General features: G+C 40.0%; 1 protein-coding gene across 1 annotated transcript in view; it reads right to left on the bottom strand.

Moving 5' to 3' along the window:
* The window catches only part of ube2o (ubiquitin-conjugating enzyme E2O), a 44,608-nt gene that overhangs the window by 18,280 nt on the left and 4,659 nt on the right, over window positions 1-21,669 (bottom strand). Inside the window, exons 2-7 of the mRNA XM_023263682.3 lie at window positions 4,521-4,580; window positions 3,335-3,445; window positions 2,525-2,622; window positions 2,256-2,319; window positions 1,187-1,330; window positions 185-294 (exon numbers count right to left, since the gene is read on the bottom strand). Coding sequence (XP_023119450.1) covers window positions 185-294; window positions 1,187-1,330; window positions 2,256-2,319; window positions 2,525-2,622; window positions 3,335-3,445; window positions 4,521-4,580 — 587 coding nt within the window. The remainder of the gene's footprint in view (window positions 1-184; window positions 295-1,186; window positions 1,331-2,255; window positions 2,320-2,524; window positions 2,623-3,334; window positions 3,446-4,520; window positions 4,581-21,669) is intronic.

The following is a 21,669-nucleotide window of genomic DNA, read 5'->3' as shown; positions in this document are numbered from 1 at the left end:
AAACGGATCTCTTGAAAAACCTTTTCTTAAGACGTCCATAAAAATCTTGCAAATTAAATCCCGATTAGATACCACAGCCACCACCTCAATCGATCAATGCCATACTTTTCAGAAATTAAGCAGCAACCACAGTTAGGCAGACATTATTTTGATTGTAACCCTCTTCAACAGTAACGGTACTGACCTGCAGAGATTTTCCTGCGTGATGGTGGAGGGAGGTGGATAAACGCTGTCAGAGCCTTTGGGGGAGTAGCTCTTTGTGATCCACGTCACTTTCAGCTCCACCACCTTCACCTGAGGGAAACAGTGGCTGCAAAGTGAGTATTTAGGCAACTGCATATACGTAGATTACATGTAAACTCAGTCCACTCAAGTATTTTACTCTGACACAGCATGTCCTTAAAAAAAAGAGGAAACAAAAGACCAACTCAACTCATAAATATACAGAATCAAAAACTTACATTAACCCTCTGAATTCCAAAACCCACCACACTTTGATTGGTATGCTTTTTATTGCCAAAATTACATAATTTATCAGAGCAAAACACTGTAAAACATAAAAAATAGTCACATTTTCAAAAATTCCCACAGTCTTTGAACTTCTGGGTGACTTTTGCTTTTGTTGTTGAAAATAACTAAATCTAAGCTAAAAATTCAGATACTATAACAAAGTCACTTTATCTTAAATGTTCAAATAAAAAACCTTAAAATTCTGCGTTCCTCAGCACAACTGTGAAGCCATTAGCAAACTGGCAGCGGCCAAAATGTCAGTGACTTTAGAGCTGAACTGCAGGCTGTATTTACACAGAGCAGATAGAACACAAATGGGGAAACAAATCTACAGTAAACAGAGACACTGTTTTTGTCCAGTGTTGGTGAATGTTGTACATGTTTCTATGTTTTTCAATTTTTGTGAAATAGAGACAAGAGATACAACTTTCATTTTTATTTTTTAGGATTTATAGCATTACATACTGCACCAAAAACACGTTTGTGTCCTCTCTACTTTGGCTATGGTTATACTGTTCATATAGAGAGATGCAGGGCTGTATATTGCAGCGAATAAAAAAAATAAAATAAATAAATTTTTTTTTTTAATCAGGTTGTGATTCTATTAAGTTTACTTCTGTTTACCTAAGAGTTGTGTTAAAGATGTTAAAATCAAAGACTATCCTCATCGCCTTACCTCTTCCACCACCACCCTGAACTTGCATTTCCTGCTGAGGACAGGTTTGACCCCTGACAGCCACTGTACATTAGAGAAGACTTTGGCTGGACCAATGAGGACCTGGCCTGGATAAAAGCCGTACGCCTCATCGAAGAAGAGACCCTGAGAAATAACAGAGACAAGAATATAATCAAAGAAATGAGAGCACAATATCCGAAATGTTCGAGCTAACTAGAAACTGTGTTATATATAACTTGCTAAAGTTAAGCAAACAATGTTTTGTGTTATAGTTACAATGCAACATATTTGCAAATAATTTTACATTTTCTGTAAAAAAGAATACAACGGAAATATTTTTTATGGGATTAAAAAAATACAATATATATTTTTTTGCATATAAGTTCATCGCTAAGTTTACAGAGAACATGTTTAGTCGTTTTATATCCCAAACTATTTTTTTGTAAACAAGAAACAAAAAAAATCATCTGTATTTGTGTCTGTCTAATGCAGCCACACCTTTTGAAACACAATAAAGATTATTCCACAGATATTTCATGATAATATTTGAGATTGTGTAAAATTTTAAGGGTGTCCGAAAACTTTTTTCCACCACTGTATGTGGAATACTGTATGGTAAATAGTGCTGTCAGGAGAACATAAAAATGTAACAGCTTAGTAAACAGTGAAACTACACAATAAAAAACAGAGATGAAATAATGTTACATTATCCAAAAAAATATGTCTATAGGAATGCTTTCAAACATACAACACTTTGTACATATGTTCTAAAATAAAGTGAGAATTGAAAGAAATACAAACATCAAGGTAACCTCAATTTTTTTTTTTTTTTTTTTTGCAACTGGACAGAATCACAAAAACATAGAACTCATAAATTTCATACCTTCTTGTAGCACCAAATAGACAAAGAACACCATATATAAGGTAACATCAGTCACCCGTGTTACAGCTTCTGTGTGGGCTTCAGCTTTTTCAAAAGTGATCAGACACCTGAGCGAGTGCGGCTCTGAGAGAGAACTTATGAAGAAAATGTACCTGAAGTGACAGATAAGAGCTCCTGGCTACGTACCGAATCACTGACATGCGGACAGACGTCGTAAAGCTTGGCACCGTCTTCCACACTCATGGAGCACCTGGAGGGAGGCGAAGAGAGAGAAGGAGGACTCGCTGACATTCACTGGATTTGTCACTGATGAATGTGAACCGGCATGCGAATGCTCACACACTCTGACATACTGCCACACGGTCACAACACACGCACGCACGCACACACACACACACACACACGCGCGCACACACACACACACACGCGCACACGCACACACACACACAGTCTACCTGGCTCCGTTTGAAAGCTTGAGGATGATGTGATTGGTCAGGTCATACACTTTCCCCAGCCAGAAGTCGTAGGCAATGTAGTCGCCATACATAAAAGACTGGAAGAAACACGACAACGGAACCGCGATCAATTTCACATTTTATCACAGTGTTACCTTAGACACAGTAATTATAAAAGGAGGCGGAGTAATAGCTTGTAGGTCACACTCATTTTCTACATAACTGATAAATCAACACTGCTGAAGCGTCAGATTATTCACTGCAGGTCTCTGAAACACTGTCACGGTCACAGTTAGTTTAACTTTGGCATGTTTTTGGACTAATGCTATTATTAATAAAAAAGTTAAGCAGATCATTGGCACCAAGAAACTATCTGGGTACAAAATTATACATAACTATCCAATGAGATTAATCATTTTGTGTTCAGAATTTATTCAAACACTAGATTATCCCAAAAATAGTGCAATAAAACACTCCCTGTCTTTTGTTATCATCATAATCATTGACTGATCACATCAATTGATATGTAATGAGTGTTCCTGCTGCTGCTAAATGCAAGTATTTAAACGTATTTCTTGTGGTATAAGAGAAATACAATTGGTAAAGCTTCATTTTCGAGGTCCAAAACTTTGAAAACGGACCTTTTCAGTGCATGTAATATGCAGTAACAGCTGACAGTAGAGGATGAGCATATTTTCTCAAATAATCTAGAAAGAAATCCTGAGAATACTAAGAATGTGTTGACTTGCAAATTGAAGCTCAGCTACAAGATCTTGCATGTGAATATTAAAGTAATTGTTACCGTCTTACCCAGATGTGCTGCAAGTCTTTGCTGTTGACTGGATACAGTACACAATTTGTTCCCACTAACTTCACGGCACACTCGATGTCGATGTTAGTCACAATACCACACTGGTTGTCCTGCAATACGACAAACACAGAAACACATCATCTGCATTACTTTATGGGGTTACGAAGAGAAATTTTCATGTGCTTCCTGTGAGCTTTTCATTTGTGAAAAAAAACATCTGACGTGAATTTAAACAAAAAGACAGTCTCACAGTTTAACCCTCTGAATCCAAAAACCTGCCGGTAGGATTGAAAAGCATTTTATCTTTGAAAAAAAAAAAAGCCAAAGTTTCATCAATTTTCAGAATCAGAAACTGTGAGAACAGAAAGAATGGTCAGATTTTTAACTTTCTTGCAATCCTTAAACTGATCAAGTGTGACTTCTGGTTTCATAGTGAAAATGTACCAAATATAATATTTATAATGTGATATTTCTTCAAAATCACTTCTACGTGTCTAATTTAAAAATTCACCCCCAAATAAACAATTTGCGCAAACTAGTTTCTGTAAAAAAAAACAAAAATTGAAGCGATAAGTGACACCACTGTTACCATGTGACAAAAATTGAGAGACTTTTCAGCTGCACTGCAGGCTGTGTCTACAAAGAGCAGAGACAAGTATGGAAATGTATAAAAATGTACGTAGGTAAAGATCTATAGAATGCAGAGCCACCATTTCTACCAATATTGGGAACATCTGTGGGGACTTTGAAAAACGCTGTCCATTTTTATTTCTGCCAAAAAAAAATTGTTTTTTTTTATGATTTACAGCATTCTAGCTTATGGTTGTGCTGTTTCCATAGAGGAGCAGGATGTGACAAATTGGCTCACAGGGGATAAAAATTTGACAGGAGCAGAAAAACATCCAAAAACTGCTCGATGTTCAGAGGGTTAATGTTGAATTTATATTCAGAATGTGAGCTGTTGCACTGCGTTAAAACAAGAAGTCTCCCTTTAGTCTTCTGTGAGTGCCGACCTGCGGTGGTATTCCAGTCATGTCTGAGGCAGCAAATGCAACAGAGCACTGAGCAGTGACATGACTGACAAAGAGAAACACTGGACTGAAAAAGGTAGAAAAAATGAGACAGAATGAGAGGGGTGCAGAGAGAAGGTGAAAGAGTTATCAACAGACTGAATACTCCACTTACATTAGAGTTATTCCGTCGCACGATGTCTCTGATGACAATAGATCGATCTTCAAGCTTCAGCTGCAAAAGAAAGAGCAAACAAGTTGAGAAAATGGTGGCTAAGACATGTGGGTGACTTCACGTTTAACAAATCTTACACCAACACAAGAACTGAAATTGGATCATCATTTTCTTATAATAACACTGCAGCCAAGAGTGCTGCTTATCAACAACTCTGTAATGAACCCTGGAGAAGAACTTAAAAATTAACAAGCTTCGTATTCACACTCAGACCATGAGACCAGTGCAGATGTGATCGGTGATGCCCGCATCCTGTCCCTGCTAGCAGCCATCAAGACTGCAACCTGCACACTCGGCAGAGCGTTTACGCCCCCAGAGAGAAGATAAATGATTTTGCTGTCCAAACAGAGAGACACATTACACTGTGCTGACCAGCAGGAGCCTCCAGTGTGTGTGTGTGAGTCAGCAAACGCATTTACACTTTCAATTATTAATTATCACATTGAAATAAAAATCTGGATCCTGAAAAACAATATGGTTGACAACTATAGAACGGACAGACTGACGGACTCATGAAGCCAAAACATGTATTGATCAAAGAGGGCAGAAAACAGAAGCTGCTGGACTAAACCTGGCAACAGCTCAGCTCCCAGAGGAAAAACCTTGTTCCTGTGAACTGAATTTTGCTGTGTCACACACTGCCAGTATGCGGCTATTTGGACTGAAACAGCCTGGTGTGTTGTTTTAGGTACCTGTAAACCAATGAAGAACAACTAAACAACACATAAATGAGTATGGCGGCAAACCGCAGAGTGATTTTTGACGCTATGAGAAAGGATTTTGCAAAATCAGTGACATCAGGGTCATCAGTTAAACAGCAATCATGTTCGAAAAAAGTCCGCCAGTAATGTAGGCCTGCCTCAGATTGGCAAACACAGAACCCTGGAAAACTTGTGTTTCTCTGCTGGAACCCTCAGCTTTGTGCTGATGGAAGAATTAAGAAGATTTAGGGGCTGTGTTTTTCTATTCAGCAATCTTGTCTTTCTGAACATGGCCTTGGGCAAGTCTTAATTGAAAAGGAACTGGAAAAATCAAAGACAGTGCACATGAAAGATAGAAAGTGTAATAATTCAACAAAAACCTTTCTCTGCTGGTGAAGACTGTTCGAGGGCTAAACATGCCACCTAAGCACCATCCTGAGTTTTATCAGCTCTCCTATAAGCCAGCGCAGCCATTATCTCGACCTTCATCTGTGTTATCTTTAAAAGAGATTAAGCAGATATGATATCATATTATACCATAATCTTATTAACATGTGGGTTTGTCCTTTACAGAAAACGCTAAAAATTCCATGACCCCTCCTCCTCCTGCACTACAACAATGAAAGTCACCCAACTTTCACACCAATGCCATTAATTTACTATTCAGGACAAGCAGCTGCTGCTCTTTATTCCTCACAGCATCGCTGCGTCTCTTCAGCGGTCATTATCGCAACTGGTAATTCACAAGATAAACACGAGTGATGATCATTAAACCTGACTAATGTTAATGTGTTTAATGGTCTCGTTCTGAATTTTTCTTCTGTTTAACATAAACCGCAGCACAGAGAACTTAATGGATTCAAACATGAAGCAGATAAAATACCTGGAATTAAAGTTGGTTGAACTCAGGTGAACAGAATCCAACATGGTGGCCAACCATCCGAGAAACTATTTCCTCCATTAGCCAGTTTGTTAACGCACCAACACACTTTATATGCAGCTTGATTTAAGTATCATTACTTTGTCGCACAATAATAGTTCAGTGCAAGATTAGATGACTCTCTACACTATTCTATAAGTAGACTTTCTGATTTAGGATTTTCGGTTTGACAAAACAAGCCATCCTGTATTCTCATTTTTGCAATTTCACATACGAAATGCTTCATTTGTTGGTCGAAAAAAGAATGGCGAATAATTAGAGAGAATCATCATTAGCTGCAGCATTACTCTGTTGACAACTAATAACACAAGTGATTGTTTTTCTCATCTGGTGCGATGACTGTATATGCAACAAGTACAAAAAACCCTTGTGTCTCACAGAGGGTTATGTCTTTCATGACACTGTTTTGGAAGGTGTAAAAAGCAAACAACATTAGCAATGAAGCTAAAATGATTGACTATTTGTCTAGTAAATTAATCACAAACTATTTCGCTAATCAGTTTGAGTAATTTTTTAAGAAAAAAAACATCCAAATACTGTAATTCCAGCTTTTTAAATACTAATATCTGGTTTCTTTACTCCTCTGTGACAGTAAACTTCATATCTGTGGACAAGACATATGAGGAAGTTATGTTTAATTATTGACAGTTTTCATCATTATCTGACATCTTATTGATCAATTAATCAAACAAAAAAAAAATACCATCAGATTAAAAGACGATGAAATAATCGTTAGTTGCAGGAAAAATAACCAACAGTATCCACCACCAGCTGATGAGACAAACACCACGACTTGCAGCAACTAAAACTTCATCTAGTTCAGGGTTGACCTTTACGAATGTCACAAGCTGAAACGCGTAGGTCCAACAAAAAGGTTACCCGTTATGCTACTGCTGGATTTCTCAAATTTTCTGATTCAAGTCGCTGACTGTGAACTGACGACGATAAAAAAAAAGAATGAATAACATTTGCTAATCTGAGCCAATACAGAGCTCAATGGCAGAAGGTGAACAGCAGTTATAAACATAAGTAAAAAGAATTTCTACATGAAATTTCCTATTAGAGGTGACCTGCAGGAGGCGTTGTTCTTACTCCACAAACCACAGGATGAGCTGCGAACCAGCAGCCTGAGCCCCCGAGTTTGGGCAAAGACAGATGGAAGTAGAGGGGGAGAATGTAATTAGAAGTAAAAAGAGCAATGAAATAAAAAAACCACAATGGCCTGCAGCATGTTAAGTACTGGCAGGGAGGGTTGTGGGTGATAATCAGAGGAAAACTAGAGAGAGGGCTGATGATTGAACCTCAGAGGGGATAATATACAAGAAATATTGTTGCTATTAGAGATGCAACAATTAGTTGATTAGCAAATTAAACAGGTAGGAAAATAATGGACAATGGATGATTTGTTTGGTCATTAATTTTCAAGCAAATATACAAAACATCTCACTAAGCGTAAGCTGGGACAGACTCCAGCCCCATTCAACCATCTATAGGATGAAGCAGATGCAACAAATGGACGGATGGGCATTGAGGAAGTACAGTGTATACAGTACAGTGTAAAACGAAATAACTGGCTGATAAATTAATAATGAAAATGGTTATATTAGTCACAGTCCTAGTTTGTATTCTTGCTATACTCATGGACATGTCTGCTTTAAAGTACAAACAAAAATATGTCTTTATCTTGGCTTAAAGGAAAACTGCATTTTTGCCCCAGTATTTTCATAACTGTGATTATTCAGGAAGGAGGGCGCAGGCAGAACACCATATATTACGACAATCAGTACAAATCCAGTAGCAGGAAAGATCAGTTGTGAAAATAACACACAGCTCTTGTCTTGAAGTCGCATCAGATGCAAAAATATAATGGCAATTTTGTATGATTGGCATTTTTGTCTTTGTGTAAAGACGCCCAAACATCCTGCCGAGAACAGAATTCCAAGCATCTGTGAGCACTTTCACACACACTCCTGGGTCTTTGGCAGCACTTCTGCTTTGTCTCACACTGTAACAGTACTCCACTGAATTCTGGGAGAGGAAGCGCTACTGAGCGTGAGTGTGTGTGTGTGTGTGTGTGTGTGTGTGTGTGTGTGTGTGTGTGTGTGTGTGTGTGTGTGTGTGTGTGTGTGTGCGTGCGGAGTGGACACGATCGATGGTCGCCATGTTCCTTTGTAATCTATTAAACAGCAACCCGTCTTGTCCTCATGTCTCCACTGCCGGGAGTAACACACACTAACACACACACACACACACACACACAGAGACACACACACACACATCTCCCTTTTCATCTGAACCTTTTAGCTGAGGGAAGCTCAAGAACATTTTTTCTGACACACACACAGCTCTTCTTCATTAATATTCTTTCAGTGCGTCGTGCTGCAGTGCGCTACTGTAGTAACAGATTTCCTCACCAGTTCTGAAACACTGCCTTTAAAATAATAGCGTTTACTCCAGAGTATGCGCTAAGTTACAGCAATACAACACATTATGTCACCATCCAGGCCAGACCACTGATGATCACAGCCTACAACAAATTATAGTCAGGATGTGATGGCTACAAAACACGTATGGTTGGGAGTTGTATAACGCACAAAAAGGTCACAAGGAGAATTTTTCTGAGTGCTAACTTCTGCATATCCTCTGATGTACAGAGAAAGGCGGAACTGTAATATGATACAGTGTTAAGTATGATAGCACACTGCTCCTCTCACAACAGCGGGAGTCAATTCACCCTCAGCTTAGATACAAATCTGCATCACTGCATTTAGAAAAAAAACAAAACAAAACAGAGGAGGTGGTTCACCGCTGCCTCACTGACTGCTGCAGCTGTGACCATGACTGAAGCCTGGACGATAAAATGATAGAAACATGGACTGTGTTTGCATACCAGCAGGTAGAGCGATGGAAAGTAGCGTGCTCCGATATCAAGGGATACAATGGGAGAGGGCACAGTTGAGGTTTGTTCATGCAGCTGAACTTTCCATTTTTGTTCTGTGCTTTCATGGCAGTTTGCATCTGACACATTTACATGAACTATTTTCTTACTGCTAATAGTTACAACATATCCCTATTGTTTTGTCAGCCAGGCATAGTTTGAAGAATAATCTTATCAAGACAAAGCTTCTCCCATCACATGCAGGCTGAGCAGCTGCACGTGCTCAAAACTAGAGTCTGGATGTCAGAGATCGGTCTTTAAAAATGAATAATGAGCACTGAGCTGTCACATCATCTCTCCTTTCTGAGCGTCTATTTAACGGCCAGCGTATTAAAACTGGACTGGAACAACACAGCGACTCCTCAGATGAAGCAGAAGGAATGTAAAGCATAACGTGAGGTCACACAAAAGTTGTGATGAAAAATAGTTTTGCCATCACCTTCTGGGAGTTCCGTAATAACCTACTAATTGTAATATGAGCAATTGTAATTTCTAAGCTAACATATGACTCGCAACTGTGTTCAGTCAATTACACTCCATTTCTAAATTCTGCAACAGAGCAGCATGCTCCTCCGGTGGGAGGCAAAATAGAGGAGGAGAAAAATACTACCGTCTCACTGATCTCAGAGAAATGAAGCTAAAAAAAGGCAACATTTTTCAGTTCCTATTGTATTTTTTTTTTTTTTTTTTATAGTCGAGATTACAAAACAGTTGCATTCTGCTTGAACAGCAAACTGGTGGAGTGACTGAGAATGTTCACATGCACAGTATTACCTTCATTTAGATCTTTTTTGGTACATTTAAATGGAAACTGGCGAAGTGCTTAATGAACATAACTTTAACAGTTTTTGCGAGTGTGTGTTTGTATTATTCTAGGTATGTTGTACTTGTGTATGTTATCGCTGTAATTATCTCTTGGTACCTAATGAGCATATTCTCTTATTTATAATTGAAATGTAATCAGTGGAATTTGTCCCTAGTGTGTCGGTGCCCAGATGTTGCAGTATGTTGTGTAGATCCAGGAGAGTTGCCAAACCGTAATGTAGAACAGCAGCAACAAAAATGTGCTAATTCTACTGGTGACAGACTTTCACTTTCATTCTGGCATTCAGACAGTCATTACACATAAAGTTTTCCTGACAAAATGCAGCTTGAGCTGAGGAGGCTCCTGCCAACATGGTGGACAATGATGCAAAACTTAGAGATGGTAGTTAGGAGGTTATCTACACTACCGTTCAAAAGTATGGGGTCACTTAGAAATGTCCTTTTTTTTTTTTTTTTTTTTTTTTTTTTAAAGAAAAGCATTTTTTTTCAAATGAAGATTACACTAAATTAAATAGAAATACAGTCTAGACATTGTTAATGTGGTAAATGACTATTCTAGCCGGAAATGGCTGATTTTTAATGGAATACCTACATAAGGGTACAGAGGAACATTTCCAGCAACCATCACTCTTGTGTTTTAATTAGGGCTGGACCGAACAGCAACTTCTGGGCTCCGGATATTCAGCGCTGATCAATGACAAATATCTGAACATTCGGTTCGGAAAATAAATATTTGGATACCACCGTAACGACCGAATATTTGGATATTCGGGTCCAGCCCTAGCTCTAAAGGTACACTGTGGTAGCTAATGGTGTTGAAAGGCTAACTGATGATTAGAAAACCCTTGTGCATTTATGTTAGCACATGAATAAAAGTGTGAGTTTTCATGGAAAACATAAAATTGCCTGGGTGACCTCAAACTTTTGAACGGAAGTGTAGGTTTTTGAAAACAAAATGGAAAAAAAAAAATCAGGATGTTGATTTAAAGGAATCCATATGTTCTTATAAAGTCTATACTTCAGGGTAAATTAACTCTTTTTCTGAATATTTTAGCACCATTGCCAAAGCAAATTCTGTCATTTCTAATTTTAAACAAAACATATGACAAAATTTATCTTTGCCTACTGTTTTAGCATCATTGTGTTTACATATTTTCATTTTCACCATCAAATACACACACTAGAGACTAGATTGCACCACTCAGCAATCTAGTGAGCTTTTATTTTACAAAAAAAATCCTACACATCAGGAAGTGTGGTAGGGATAAAGGTACACCGATACATGTGTTATGGTCATGCCCCAGGATCAGTCAGTATTGGAAGAAGATTCATATTAACATCACTAATGTTATCAAAAGACAATGTGTGCTCTGTGCAAAACTTTATGTTTTGGGGGACTGTACAGTGTTGTCTGGTTTTCCACAACCACTGAAACATTGGATACAAACTGCTATTATGATCGGTCGACAGATCATCCTCAGAAGCTGGAAGAAACCCGGAGAACCCTCTTTTCAGGACTGGACAATGGAATTGGGCAGAACTGCTGCTTATGAAAGAATGTCATACAGGATACTGGACAGAACAGAAAAATATTATCTGAAGTGGGAAATGTACCTCGATAGCATCCAAATGTCACATTAAAGATCAGGCTAATGCGCAGTGATGTCAATGAGCTGGTGCCAGATGTATTTTGTTTTGTTCTATTTATGTGGTTACTTAGCCAGCTTACTCACTATGTGTACTGCCTTCCATAATAGGCTGAGATGCAAATCACCTCTGAGAGTGATGGACCCTTCTTGGTTGTGGGTGGGTAGGAGGGGGGGGGGGTTGAGTGTTGATGGTTTTGTATGTTGCAAAAATTTAAAAACAATAAAAACTACAAATCATTAAAAAAAATAAAAAAAATCTTACACATCAGAACTAACACCCTAGAGGATCCAAAAGTTTGGCAGCTCTGTGGTTTGTTTGGAAGTCAAGTGGATGCCAAGCTAAACTGAGGCAAAGTCATCACTTTGTAAAGGCTGCAAACGAAGCAGATGTCTGTTCACACTCATTAAAACTGGACTTAAACACTTCTGCTGCCGGACTTACTCAGTCGCACATACGTACAATATTTATGGCAACACATACCGCAGTGATCAGAAAACTGTGCTCCTCAGTTACAACAAAGCAGCCGACTGTTGCTATGGCTTGTGTAGTGATGAGGAGAGAGGCGGTACAGTGGTCGGCAGAGGTGCTGACAACAAAAAAAAAAACAACAAAAAACAGACATCTATTTGTGTGTGGCACCTGGCTCTGAGATAGAAGACAACCTTGGCTGCCTCTCCATCCTGGCTGATAAGGCAGGAGGGGCTGGATTGATTACAAGAATCAATTGAGGACAGTATTTGCTTTGCTCCCGGCCTAATTAACACACGTCATTATTGAGGTGTGGTACAAACAGGAGGAAGATGAGGGAGAGAGACACTGCAGAGAACTGCAGCTCTGGGCCACACCTGTTCGCCACTCAGGCAGTTTTCGATACTCGGCTTACTTGTCATTCTCTACAATAAACAACATGTGAGGCACAAACACAAGAGGAGGCAAAACAAACACAGGTGGGTTTGGTAGTAACAGGTGCATGTACTGTATTGCTCTCCACAAACACCACCCTGTACTATATACAAAAACTCCACCCACAGATGCTGCTAAAAATCGACCTGTGATAATGAAGGTGCAGCATTGCACAGCGCAACATCCTGCAGCTCAGCCTGCTGCCTCAGGCAACCTCTTTTTCTGTTGCATTAGTGGAGCTTTGGGAAAATAGACCACAGATTTACAACAAGAGGCAAACAAATTCTTACAGTCAGGTTTTCTGGGTTCAGCTGCACTAAGCCTGCAAACAAAGCACGTCTGTTCATACTCATTAAACCTGGGCTTCAACATTTCTGCTGCCATGTTTACTCAGTCACATATATGCACAACATTTATGGTAACACATAATGGTCAACCTTGTGGATTCTGTGAGATATCACCGTCAAGCTTTTTCCCTAACCTTCTACGATTTTACACTGCAAGTATTTTCACATTGTGTAGGTTTTGGTTGTCTGTCATGCTGCTTTTATGTGAAAAACTTGAGAAAACTGTGCATTAGTTAGTTTTTTTTTTATTTTTTTTTTTTAACAGAAACTGTAAAAACAGACAGAATCGTTGGATTTTCAACTTTCCAACAGTCCTTGAACTACTTATCTGTGACATGCTGCTCCATAAGAAAATGTATCAAACCTAAGCTTAACCTCTGGATATTTAAAAATCACTTTATTATATATGTCTCACTGAGAAATCCAACAAAAGCAAATTACTTGCATTAACTAGATTCGGCACCATCTTGAGGCCAACATTGACTCAGCTGTAACACTGGCAAAAAATTAGGGTCTTTTCTGCTGAACTGCAGGCTGTGTTTACACAGAGCAAAGAGAAAAACGTATAATAACAAATTAAGAATGTCAGTCAGAAAAATTGACAGACTCTCTGATGCCCAGCTAGTTTATGGAGGTAAGTGGGACTGACAACTCACATAATTCTACATAGTTTAATTACTGCATGATTAAATAGTACTAGTCCAAAGACATTACTTAAATCATCAACGCATTATAATCCACCTTATCTCTGCTGTTCATCTGTACACTGACCAAGTTTCAAACACTCAAAAGATCATATTATATATGTGCTGCTATCAATTCAATACTCATTTCATTATCTACAAACCTTCTGAGCTTGTGTGGGCTGGGTTGTGAACATTAAAGCGCCTGTCTCTTGCTCTCCCATTGGTCAGGAGAACTGCTCTGTCACAGCTCCCCGATTGGCTGAACTGATGCTGCACTTCCTAAACAAAATGGAGCATGAGGTCGTCACCAGAGACAATGACTGAGCAATGATAGAGATCTTTTTTATGCTGTAATGCAGATAAATGCAAAAACGCAAGCTTGATATCCTGATTTGTTTTCTATCTATGAGGTTTTTTTTTTATTTTCCAGAAATGAACTGATCTACTGATAAGCTTCCATAAACCTGATAAGCAAAAAATCAAATCTGAATCAATGACAGGTCCTTGCGGTCTAGGCTTATTTGGCGAAAAACAACCATATCATCAATCAGTTTTCACACTGCGACACCTCTCTCACTGCTGTAGGACTGTACACATTTATTGATTGAGACACACAGCTCTATTAAAAAGAAAGCAGGCATAAGGTCTTTTACCTGTGGAGACCACAGGGGAGTGACGAGACAGCTAATAGCACAGAGTATCTATTATAGAGCAATCTCCTTACTGTGTAATTTGAGAGATGAAACGATAAAAGACCAATGAAAAAAGCAAACGGGAAATAAAGATACAGAAAAACGAGAACAGTGGAGCTGCAAGACACTGAGCACTGTACATTATGAGGAAGGAAAAGAGTGTAAAACAGAAAAATGTAAATCGAGAGGGGGAGAGAAATGCAGTCACAAAGAGGAAGAGAACATGAGATGGAGAAATGAAGGATGAGAAGCAGGATGCTCAAGAGAGTCAATCATTAAGATGAAAAAATCAGGAGAGAAAAGATGGCGAAAAGGGAGGAGGGCGCAAAGAGAGAGTAGACGGGGTGTGAAAGGGAGGAAAATGAAGATGAGCGGCGAACACGAGGTGCAGATGAGACAGCAGCCAACCCAACAAGTGGGAGACCGAGAAGGATCCCTGGAGAGAGGAAAAGAGTGAGGAAACAAGAAAAGCAGGAGCCAGAAATAGACGAGAGCGCAGATAGCAGATAGTGAGACAGAAAAAGAAGAGCAGAGGGGTAGAGACAGAGCAGACGGTCTCCCCACTGGGCAGGGCCAATACTGCAGAGGAAAAAGGGAGGATGAGAAGATGAAGGAGGGAGAGAGAAGAGAAAAGGAAAGAGGGCTGGTTGGATGGATGCAGCTCCAGCAGTAAGGCAAGTCACTTCAGAGTATATCTATTCCCGTGTGTGCGTGTGCTTGCGTGTGCTTGTTTTTGTGTGTGTGTGTGTGTGTGTGTGTGTGTGTGTGTGTGTGTGTGTGTGTGTGTGTGTGTGTGTGTGTGTGTTGTCTACGCAGAGAGAGAAAGAGTGGATCAAATGAGATCCATTATCTCAGGAGCCGGACGACCATCCAGTCAGCACCACATTACGTCAACATTCTCCAACGCTGGTCTTCTGGGACACCGAGGGAGGTGAGGAAGGTTGTGATCGTGGGGGGAGGAAGAGGGAGGAACAGGGTGGTCTTACATGATGGGTTAAGAGGGGAGGAAAGAGTGGGGGGAGGGTGGGCAACTAGGAAGCACTGAGAAACTAGAAGAGATGGAGAAGACAGGGCAAAGGGAGAAAATGATGGGGGAGGACAAAAAGGGGGGGGAATAAATGAAGGAAAGGGAAAAGACGAGGTTTGAAAGACGGGTCTTGAAGGTTGCGGAGGGATTGTAGCTTTATGCCATGTCATGTGAGATGTACAACAAATACGAGCTGCTGACATCACCCTCCTCGTGGTAATTACCAGAGGTACAAGTGGGAATTTACTGGCAGGCTTGGATTTGCCCGACATGGTGTCACAGATATCAAACAGGCAATAAAACCACTACTGATTTTAAAAGCAACTTGTATCCACGCCATGTAATCCTTAGATTTTGTAGGTTGTTAGCTACTGAATGCCACATTATTAATATGTTCATATAGAAAAAAACACCCACGTACCACTGAAGGTGACAAGAGAAGAAAACGCTGTGTATTCCATTGACATGAGTCATGATGTTTTCAGCTGCTAAACTTGAGGATAAACTACGGTATGGAGAATGCAGCATCGGTGTGAATTACTGTAGAAAAGTAGACTGACAATACAAAAGGTAAGTGACTTTTTCCACAGCCATACAAGTCTGCTAGGTGTGTATAGTTGGTGGAGGTGAATATCCTACTTTAGTAAGAAAACATGTTATAACAATAAGCAAATAAACACAAGTCTCCTTTTTCTTGCAATCCAACTTTCCCACACAATTCAATCTGGACGGTCAGTCAGCAAAACAGCATTTTTTAAAGTCAAATATCAAACTAAGTTCTCAGCTATTCTTCTATTACATATACTTAAAAAAAACTGTGTTTGCAAATAGACTAAACAAATGTTTCACAAGCACTACTATTGGTGCAGGGAACTTTTGGAGGTCAGAAGTGCAGTGCAGGATCTAAAATTAGACCTCAAACTAAGTGTAAGCTCGTGTCTTTTTAAAGTTGTTGCTTCCTAAAAGCTCTATTATACATTTACTATTTCAGAATACAACATGACTAAGACTGCACACATTAGTCAGTCTGTTTATAAAACATATTTAAAAATCAACAAACATTGACCAAAGTGCTTTACAGAGAGACTAGAAACATACGACGGATCACATGAAGCACAGACATAAATAAGAGTTAATAAGCTTAGACTGTCTGGATAAAATCATACCACAAACAACAGTGAATGAGCAATAAATAAAAGCTAGAATGCTCGACGTTTGGACCTCTCGTCCACATGCAAAGCCGGTTTTAGGTCACTGAAACTGAAACTGAAATGCCGGAATTGCTGGAATAATTTGGAATTGAAGATCTTTAAAAACATTTTGGGAAAGAAGGACATCCCACCTCAAATCATGTATGCATAAAGGTTGTTCTGGAAATTATGATATCCCTGTAACAAGAAAAACAATGGCAGATATACTGTATATACCAGTTACTTTACATTTGGTGAAATGTCCATCTAGAAAAATTTTCGCACTCGTATGCAAAAGGCTTAAGGGGCTAAAGGAAAGAAACGGGGATAAAACATGTTTAAAACCATCTATGGAGAGGGAGGATAGAATCGTTAGTGGAAAACTATTTCACAATTTAGCGCCAGTGACTGAAAATACTCGATCCCCTTTGGTTCAGAGGTGCGTGGTATTGAGAGCATCATTGGTCAGCAGGTCTGAGGGATCTGAAGGATCAATAGTGGTTGAGCAGTTCAGAAATCTAATCTGGTGCTGGTTCATGGAGTGCTTTAAAAAAACAAAATAAAAGAATCTTAAAATGTGTTCTGTACTTTACTGGTAGACAGTAGCCAGTACAGAGGAGATACGGTCTCTCTTCCTGATACCACTGAAGTGTCTCGCTGCTGCATTTGAACCACCTGCAGGCGAGATAAGATCGGCTGACTGATTCCTACATAGAGAGAATTACAGCAGTGGAGGCGAGAGGAAAGAAAAGCATCAACTGTAGTCACTAAATCTTTAACGGACAGGAGTGACTTTAATTTTGCAAGTGATCTATGATGAAAGGAGGCAATGCTGACAAGCGAGTTGATTAGAAACCGAGACGCTGACAATTTCTGAGCTTCAGGGCCTTCATCAGATGTGAGAAAACAACAGCAATGCAGCACCGGAGCTGCTTTTCTTGTTTTTAGCAGGAAACGTACAGTGCGATGCCTGATGACAACATCTTATATCCTGTGCCTGTCATGGAGCTTACATGTATGTTTGTTTGTGTTCCTGGGCCTGTCTGGCACCTGTTCAACTCCATAACTAAGGCTCTGTGCTCCAAAGCACTGCTGGGCGGGCCTTGGCAACAGCCTCGTGTCCCAGATTACAGCAACGCCTGCCAGCCTACCTCGAGCACCTGCACGGCTCCTCAGCAAACGGCGCTGAAGGATGCACACCGTCATCTGAAGGCTGTTAGTGCTGCTAATTTGGAGCAAAGTGTATCGTTTGAGAGGCTGTGTTCAACCGTCAGCCGCAAGGTCAGCTTCAAAATCAATCGTGCAAGAGCCAAGATGATCTAAATCAAATTCCATTTCATTTCAGAAAAGCACCTTATTGCACCGTCATTTCTGATCTAAAGTGATGTGCAGTGTGGGAGGTTAAAACAAGGATTATGATGATTTGAAGTGTGCAGACTGAAGCCAACAGAATAATTGGCTTAGGTGCTAAGTTAATTAGCACGCATGGAGTAAATAAATAGAAATAGCTAATGTGATCACTATCGTCTGCTCAGTAGGGAGCCGCTGTAGCCACGGCATTTTGCTGAAGGCCAGCCAGTAACTGTGTTTCCTCGTTTATAAGCTAATCATGGCGACAGCTGATGAGCGGAGCTGCAGATACACACTAATCATACACATCTTTGTTGTCAGCTTCAGTTTATTCCTAAAATACTGTTCTTACTGACAGAAAAGCAGAAACTTCCAGCCAAACTCCATGCCTCCAACTGTTTGAAGGAAGAGCCAATAATTGTATAAAATCTAATTCTGACCTTGTGTTTTAAAAGCATTTTAGCAGTAAGCTGATCTCTTTCTAAGTGCTTTGTAGTCTTGCAGCTAAAACGCTTTCGGAGCACTGAGGTCTGGACAGGAATGAAAAGTATTTTTGTCGTCATGAGTAGAGGATGGGTGGGAGCTGAAAGAAATCTGTGTGGTGCAGTGACTTGACTGTAATTCAGTAGTCAGCCCGTCTAGGAAAGAGATGTTTTCTATTGTGTAGGTCGGCAGGGGTGTGACCAGACTTCTGTAGCTGGATTGATGAGGGCAGAAGGCAGGGCCAGGCTGACAGATAGGAGTCACCCTGCGGTCAGAGCATCATGCACCTGCAGAATTCTGCCTCTTCTCACCTCTTGAATTTTAATGGATTTTTTTGGACTGTTTTTCCCATCTGCTGCTACAGGAGCAATAAAATTACATTGCCCACGCAAAATTCTGCCTAAAATGTGCATAAAAGTAAGTAATGACACCACGTCGAGGGTGGGAGTCAAACAATAAATGTAAACCCCTACCACAGTCTTTTTTTTCCTCAGTACTATGTCACCAGCTAAAACTATATACAGACACACACCTATACATCAAGTCCGTCTTTCCGCTAAATTACTTGCTGAGCAGGTGTTGCCTTTAAAACAAAAATAGAAACTATAAGCACGATGAAAGGCAAACTAAAAGCAGTAAAACTACAGGAGTCTCCCTGCTCACTTCATAGAGCACCACACTCATTGGGCTTCATTCATACAACCTACTATACTCAACTGTCCATGACTTCATCTTTCTGTTGCAAATTAATGACTACAGAATAAAACAAGCTACAAAATGTTCATGTTTTTTTTCTATACGTCAGTGTGGGGTCATGCACTTGCAAGAAGTCATGTGGAATTTGTTAATCATACATCAAATTAGTCTGATTTGTAATCAGAATCTTTATGTGCATAAACCCAAGGGCATTGTAACACAGCCTGAAAGAAGCAGCAAAAGTGGGACTTCATCCTAAGACAGCATGCCACAAGATGCTGAGAATTTCAAATGGCTCAGAGAGCAGAAGGTGGGATGAGGTGATGCTTTTTCAAGAAGTGAAAGCCCGCACATTACCGTAACAGCCATCTGGTACCAACCTGTCTGCCCATCTCATTACTTCATTTCCAGTCAAGATTTTATTTATTTAATTTTGTTTAATTTTCTCCTTGTGGCTTTGAGACCTGTGTGACATTTATCCTTGATATTCAATACTTGCTTACCACGTTGCCTTTCTCATCTTTCTCACATTTACGGCTCTTTTCTCCCCTTCCTCACCCGTTTCTCCACCTTCACCATGTGTCTGTCTGCAGTGCAGTCAGCAGTCAGTCTGGCTACAACCTCCCTGTCTTCATTACTACCACATCAGCCTCCCCCTCTACCTCCACTGTCACAACGGCTGCTGTTTCCAGGGAGGAAACTGTGGTTTGGCCTCGGCTCACCTCGACCCCTCTGCACTGACACCCACCTCCACAGGACACAGAGCATTAATTAAGGCATGAACAGCGCAGCGGACAAGAACTGCTGCAGCATCGTGCATACCAGGAGGAGCTGTACTGTACTTCTGAAAGTCTCATCAGCGCAGTGACACCCAGACACCCGCTGCTCAGCCGTTCCCTCTGTGCAACCTACAGCTAGCTACCTGCTGCAGTGCACTTATATCCTTGAATGAAAATCTCAAGGTTGTGCTGGTCTAATAGAGCTCTGTGTGTTTGGTAATGCTGAGTGGGGCCTGTGGAAGGCCCAAAGCCAGAGACGGAAGGTGGGTTTTCAAAAAAGGGTGTAACAGTTATTCTGTTTTTCCCAGACATGGTGTGAAACTCCCTCAGTTTGGTACGACCCGTGATATTTACTGATAGATCTGAAGACTGCTTATGCTGACATACTTGCGCTCCCGGAACACAAATTTTTTGACTGCGAGCGCCACCGGAAACATTTTGGCAGTGCACCAGTTGCTGTCATCAGCTACTGCATGATCACAGGCTTAGCCTTGAAAGCTGGAGAGACACTGTTCCAGTTTTATTAAACATGTAAGATGTGCTAACTTACACTACATTTGGTAGCTGGACCAGAACGTATGACTTCTGGGTTGTAAGTGTGGACAAAAAGAGAAACAAAGGCATCGTTACTTTGACCAATTTCTAAAGCTGAAATTGCACTGCTGCCATTAATAGTCAATTTACAAGTTGTGCTTGTCTTAATGGACATTTTTATTCTTTACTGGCGTGTAATCAAGAAGACAGAATGAAACAGTTTAGTACCTCAACTGCTACCGTAAGAATTTAGAGCAAATTAGGCACTTTTTAAAATGAAAACAAATTAAAAAAAAATAAAATGCATTTTTGGTTTGTTTTCTCTGCCGTGATTCCAAAAGCTAGATACATACTAAACTGTGAATATGCACTGTTACACCCCCACTTTAAAAGTCAGAATTTGCTTTCTGATGCGCATAGAAAGCAAAGCAGCAAGGTTCTTCCTGAAATCGAACTTAAATTGGTATTTACTAAAATTACACTAAATCACCTCCTTCGACCAAGTCCCAGACGACTGAATATAAAATAAACCTAAAACAATCACAAATCACATGTCCAGAAAGGACATATAATCGAGTGCCATGGCAACAAAAACCTGGCGATGCACAGAAATGCACCAAAAATCCTTCACTACACATGCTGCATATTAAAGAATACCTCTGCTTCCAAGCACAAACATTTACCAGGCAACAATGTCAAGATGCAATTAATCAACACGCTTAGAAGTGAAATTCGGTGTTTGTCCGAAACTAATTTTTATTCATCTCATGTGTAATCTGCTCGAGTTTTAGGCATTTGTCTACATGGAAACAAACCAGGTTTTACTTGCCAGAGTAAGATAACGCAGAAAGGCAAATCATCACCAGTGTAGGTTATATTATTCCTGTCCTTGCTCTTTTCTGTGCAGAACACTGCTGAAATTGGTTTAAGTGTGAAGCTGAGAGTCAGGTCTTCCTGTCATATGTTTAAAGGTGAGAGAGGAAAGTAAGCATCTTGTTGACAACAGAGGCAGTGATGTCTTTGTCCTTACAGGATTTTATATCTCTTCTCCTCATATTAACTCACATAGAGCGGTCCAGGTGCATTTAGCAGAAAAGTCAGTTTATGGTGAGTTAAACAGTGAGCAAAATAAGGGATAAACAATGATTTCATCACCTAATATTAAAGAAAAATAACAATACAGTACATAACACTGTAGGTATTGAGCATTTCTGTCATCATGATAAAAAAAAAATACAATCACTCTCCTCATTCAGAGCCTCTGTGCAACTGCTCAGCCAACAAGATAAGTTAGCCATGTTCCTGACTGACTTACTACCAAACCAGTAGTGAAAGTAGAAGCAGTGCA

Source organism: Amphiprion ocellaris, chromosome 4, assembly GCF_022539595.1.
Source record: "Amphiprion ocellaris isolate individual 3 ecotype Okinawa chromosome 4, ASM2253959v1, whole genome shotgun sequence".
NCBI classification, from domain to species: domain Eukaryota; kingdom Metazoa; phylum Chordata; class Actinopteri; family Pomacentridae; genus Amphiprion; species Amphiprion ocellaris.
This window is presented reverse-complemented; position numbering and strand designations above follow the sequence as displayed.